Genomic DNA, 5,287 nt, shown 5'->3' with positions numbered 1-5,287 from the left:
CAGTTTATCATTGGAAAATACGGATGTTTATGGGTAACCTGGGCAGTATATTTAGCTAAAAGACAGTTTTAATGCAGATCGCATCATTGTAAAATGAGGCTACAGCTAACATTTTACACTGCAAGAATGAACAGGCTGTGAATGGGAGTTTCTTTTTAATAGATCTATATAAAAAATAATGAGCGATTTACAGGTCTCTAGTCAGAACCTCAGAAGTGTGTATATATAAAGGTGCTGTACAATATATAAACATTTACATCCATATGTTAGCATTCCAAGGCCACATTGCTAAGTCATCTTATACAGTAAGTACAGGTACAAGTTCTCTAGAAAAGACTCACAAACAGAGGACACCAAAGCAGGTCACAATGTTAACAATCAGAAAACAGCATTTGGATGGATGGGTACTTGCTGACCGTTAACTATTGAAATGGTGCTAACTCATCTTAGTATTAAATTTCTGAATTTGGTACTATTCTCAATGGTTAGAACAAGTGCATACTCCTTACTTAAAGAGGATCCCACAGGTTTATCAACCCAAGAATACAGGATTAATATCTACATAGGCTAACTCAAATATGTTCACAGTCAAGCTCTACAATATTGAGGATTTGTACAGTTTATGCTACAGCAAATTGATGGATTCATAAAATGTGAAGCAGCAGAGGGCAGTTCAGATGTGCTTTAAAATCTGTTTATTTTAGAACTGTTCATTTAAGCCTGCTGCTCAGTAGTTGTCTATTTCAAAAGTGTCTAGCTTCAAGTCAGAACTGATTCTTTTAAGCTTAGTGAGGCTAATCAACTTAGCAGCTGCTCAGTTACGTTTTTAATGAGCAAGTCAGATTAGTTTAACATGAGGGTCCAGCAACTGATCTTGACTTTCCTTACCTTTTTTCTTCTCCTTTTGTGAACTGGCCCAGCTCCTTTTACTGTTTTTTATTTTCAGTCATTGAAAACCTAGCACAGGTCAGGAAATCAAATCCATTAAGAATGCTATTGAGTAAATCAATCCATGAAATTTCTGCAGACTGCTATAAAAATATCTTCTGTTAACATTCCTCAACATTATTTAAATACATATTAAAGCCCAAACAATAGATATTAAGTCTCATGTACCCTGTATGTCATCTGTTTCTCACTCAACCAAAAGCAATTACACACAAATAAAACACAGGAGACTTCTAATAGTAGGCACAGGTCAGAGGGACTTTTAAAAGAAGCTGTTGGTGGTGGTTGGTTCTGTCTGTGTTCGCAACAGCAGGATTTGCTGTTTCAAATACTACTTTTACATATCAATTTTTAGTTTTACAAGTAAAGATGGGACATTTCCACGTGTTTTTAAAACATACAGTATGTGGTGCTTTGACATACAGTACCAGAGGGAGGTTGAAAGCATAGCACCAAGTCCATTCCTTATTTCTAAAGAACTGACAAGGTAAAATCATGGCTCCGCTGAAGTCAATGGATATTTTTGTAACTTAACAGGGCCATGATTTCACCACTTAGTCTTCAAAATTGTTTGCACGCAGATAGTTACTATAATTACCTTAAATGAACTAAGCATATTAAAACATTTTGTTTTGCTATGCTAATAGAAAGCAAAACTGACCCCACAGATCAGAACAAAATGCAATTCTCTCTTTAAATGTCACATTAGGTATTAGGAACTTTTAAGAAAAGAAGCCAGTGGGGCAGCATCAGTGGCTCATTTGCTGCCCTAAAGTTGATAGAACCAGCACACTCACCTCCTTACTGAAGTTGTGAGAACTCGAATTATTCCCCTATATAAACATGCGACATGCCTTTGAGAAAATAGCTATTTTCAAACAAAATCTTGGCTTTGCTGTGTCTGGGAAAAACGTACAAGGAGGATGAAATTGATTGGCTACAGTAGATAACTTGGCACAAGAAGAAGTAGTGAGTCATGATCACATTGGCAATACAGGCATTAAGAAAGTTTGTTCAGAATCTCACAATACTATCTGAGAAAGCCTTAGCAGTGCAATGTTGAGAGAGCAGCAGGACACTGCCTTCAAAAGGATGAGGGGACAGCAGCTTATGGAAGAGTTGCTTACAAGCAATCCGAAAGGTCCTTCATGCAGCTTAATTAAGTTTAAGATCAAACATACTGTCCAGCCTCGAGTTAGTTTCTGAAAAATGACAACTTTGTGGAAAAAAAGATGCTTTTAATTGACCATATTAGAAACCTGATTAAAACATGTTCTAAAAATGTTTGTCAGTCAAACCCGTTTTTCAGTGACACCTGTTGCTTTTGTGACTTTACTTGCACTTGGTACCTTCCAAGGTCCAGGAGTTATTGGTGCTTTCTTGACTGGAGAGCTGCATTCAGTTTTTGAAATTCCATCATCTTTGGTTTCATCAGTTGGCTCCAAGTCTTTTTCTGTGTGGTCTTTGTTCAGAATAACTGGATCTTGTGTTTCAAGCCTACTTTTTTTTTCCTTGGAAAGCTGTGAAACATCAGAAAGACTTGCAGTTTTGAAGTTGCTAGAACTTGGCTCTCCAGCACTGGCTTTCTTTATTTTTTCATCTTCATCTACTTTTCTCCTAGGCTCATTGGTCTTATTTAGTGGAAGAGTCTTTTCATCCACTTTTGGTTTTTTTCTCTCTTGAGACCACTTCTTATTCTTTCCAGCAATGTTCTGCTTTGTGTCTTGCTGTGTTACTCCTGATTTTTCATTTCCATCTTTGAACAGCTCAATAGTCTCAATATCACCACCACCAGCTATTTTATCTTGAGTCTCTAGTAACTTGTCTGATTTGTCCCCACTTTCTTCTTTTTTGGGATGCTTTTGGGGACTGACAGATCTGCCTTGGTTTCCTCTCAAAGTTTCTTTTAAATGGATTTCTGAGTGTGTATTCTCACCTCTACTGGGATGCTCGGACTGGTCTGAGAGATTGCTGTGTGTGTTTTGTCTCTCACCTTTCCTTGGACTGTGGAGCCCCACTTGCTGCGATTCCGCAGATGTGCCCAATCTTTTTGGACTCTCAGATCTGTCTCTCCTAATGATGTCATCAGTTACTAATTCTAAATTATTTTTTGACAGCTTATACCCTAAACTGGTAGGCTGGTCCCATCTCTTCATATGCTTCTGGATAGAAGACAGATGCTTCAGCTCAGTCTGGTTTTCAGTTAAAGTGCTTTTCTTGTCAGGCACAGTGTTTTTAGCTTCTTCCAGTTTCTCAGATATGTGAACATTTGCTAAAGCTTCTTCCAGTACTGGTAAATCACATACCGAAGAGGGGGGTAATGGTGACTGTTCATCATATATTATATTTGAGGATGATGGATTAAAACTATCTTGATCACCTGGAAGTGAAGAAGCAGAATGGTTCGACAAAAATATCATTTAACCAATATTCATACATTTATCTAAATGTAATAAACTTCCAAAATATGATCTAAACACCAGTTTTTTAAAGCAAACTTTTACATTATATTACATAACACACACTAAACAAAACAGATTTCCTCACTTTTCCGTGAGCTAAAAATTTAAGTTTACAGCTAACAATTTTTTGGAAAAATACAGCTAAGGATGTTGGTAAGATCTTCGAGGCTGGTAAGGGCTTGTGAGGTTTGCATTAACTGAATGTGGAGGTTTAGCATAGCTGTAGGCCTCGTGTAGCAGAATCACAAATTAAAAATCTTTTCCCTACACTGTTGCAATTGATGCCAAAAGAAAACTGAAAACAGGGAGAAGGTGAGGTTATTATTTATAGTGTTGTACTTCAAAAGAAAAAAAAAGTGAATCACAAGACATGCAGATTTACCAAGTCTTTAAGGAAAGACCAAGAAAAGCACTGAAAGCCTTAATGTTGCTCAGGTTTCATGTAGGAGCACAAACTGGAAGGAGCCAGACCTGAATGAGGAAGAGAAAAAGCCCAGGACTATATACCAAAAAAAAAATCACAGAAAGCAAAAGATGTCATTAGATGTGTACGATTCAAATGCAGAATACAAGAGACAACATAGTGATAGTATGGAAGAGCCACCCTCCTCCCCTCTAAATTACTGCACTTAGGCCTGGCAGAGCTCAGGGAGGGAGATATGGAATATTACTGATGCCTGCTATTATGATGAAGTGCAGCACACTTCTGTGCCAAATATTTGACTGCATGAAAAAGCAAAACAGATCTCTTAGGTTTGTTATTGTAAGCTTAAATACCTACTGGCACTAGAGAGAGAGCTGGAATTCACTTATTGAGTGGCTCTTTCTTAGGCACAGATGTGTTTAATATTTTTAGAGGAGACAAAAGGGTAAAGGTTTACAACCACACTTAGAGTCGAGCCTAGCCTAAAAATTCAGCAGTACCTCAGGAGATCTATTTTAAGTTTTCAAAATACTAATTAACCCCAAGCCTTATGAGCATAAGGGCTAACTCAGTAGGAGATGCATGTGATCTCAATAGAAGCCAGTTGAGGGGATCTAACCTGAAGGATAAAAACAAGACAATATGTCTTCCTGTAGTTCAGAGATTCTTTGCTCTGATGGAACTGTGCAGTGTATTTGAGGACCATGGTGTGAAGTTATTTTCCAGCTCATTGGGGAGAAGGGAAAAATATAGGAAGAAACATTTTTGAGCAATTTCATCTCAAGTGGAGGTCGATTCCTGCCTGCATATAACAGAATGCTTCAAACTTTCATAGGCTACACTGTGCTTGAAGGTTCAAGTTGTCCGATTTTAATTTGTTTACAAAAGTCATAGGCTTTTACAGCGGGAAAGTGGCTCTGTATCTAACCTTGCCAATTTTACTACAGAGCTGTTATGCCAAAAGAAAGATCCTTACACGGTTTAAATATTTTCCTGTCAAAAGCCTGACAGCAGCAGCAAAGGGTTAAAAGGATATAATTGGCATGGGGAGGAATAAATTCTCTTGCTCTCAAAATGCTCTGCTTTGAAAGCCTGGGGCAGCCACAAATAGGTTTTGATTTTGGCTCATGCCCTGCAGTTGAACTCAGTTGAAGCTCTTGCAAGCATTTCTGCCCAAGCAATTTGCTTCTGGATTTGTGCTTTGCTGCCTTATATGCAAAAAACAAGTGTCACAATGAAAGTTTTCTATTCCAAGAGCAAAACCTTCACTCTTTCAGAAGTTTTGTTTTTGAAAAATTTATAATTTTAAGTTCATAAGAGAAACTGAAGCACCACAAAAATAATCTTGACCGAAGCCCTATACCATATGAAATTTTATTCAAGTGTAAAAGCAAATTGTGTCTTTAATTATAATGTGTAGAGGAGCACAGAAATCAAGCTGGAGATGGATGGG

General features: G+C 37.6%; 1 protein-coding gene across 2 annotated transcripts in view; it reads right to left on the bottom strand.

Moving 5' to 3' along the window:
* Positions 1-2,170: 2,170 nt before the first annotated feature.
* MAGI3 (membrane associated guanylate kinase, WW and PDZ domain containing 3) overlaps positions 2,171-5,287 on the bottom strand; it is a 208,003-nt gene continuing 204,886 nt past the window's right edge. Inside the window, exons 21-22 of one of the 2 annotated variants that reach the window (XM_045013204.1) lie at positions 3,793-3,881; positions 3,192-3,328 (exon numbers count right to left, since the gene is read on the bottom strand). In XM_045013204.1, the coding sequence (XP_044869139.1) occupies positions 3,832-3,881 (50 nt within the window). In that variant the 3' untranslated portion in view covers positions 3,192-3,328; positions 3,793-3,831. Of the gene's footprint in view, positions 3,329-3,792; positions 3,882-5,287 lie in introns of both variants that reach the window. The other variant, XM_045013203.1, reaches the window with a different exon arrangement.

This window comes from Mauremys mutica, chromosome 4, assembly GCF_020497125.1.
Source record: "Mauremys mutica isolate MM-2020 ecotype Southern chromosome 4, ASM2049712v1, whole genome shotgun sequence".
Classification (NCBI taxonomy): Eukaryota; Metazoa; Chordata; order Testudines; family Geoemydidae; genus Mauremys; species Mauremys mutica.
Note: the sequence above shows the minus strand (reverse complement) of the source record. Positions and strands in the feature narration are given on the sequence as shown.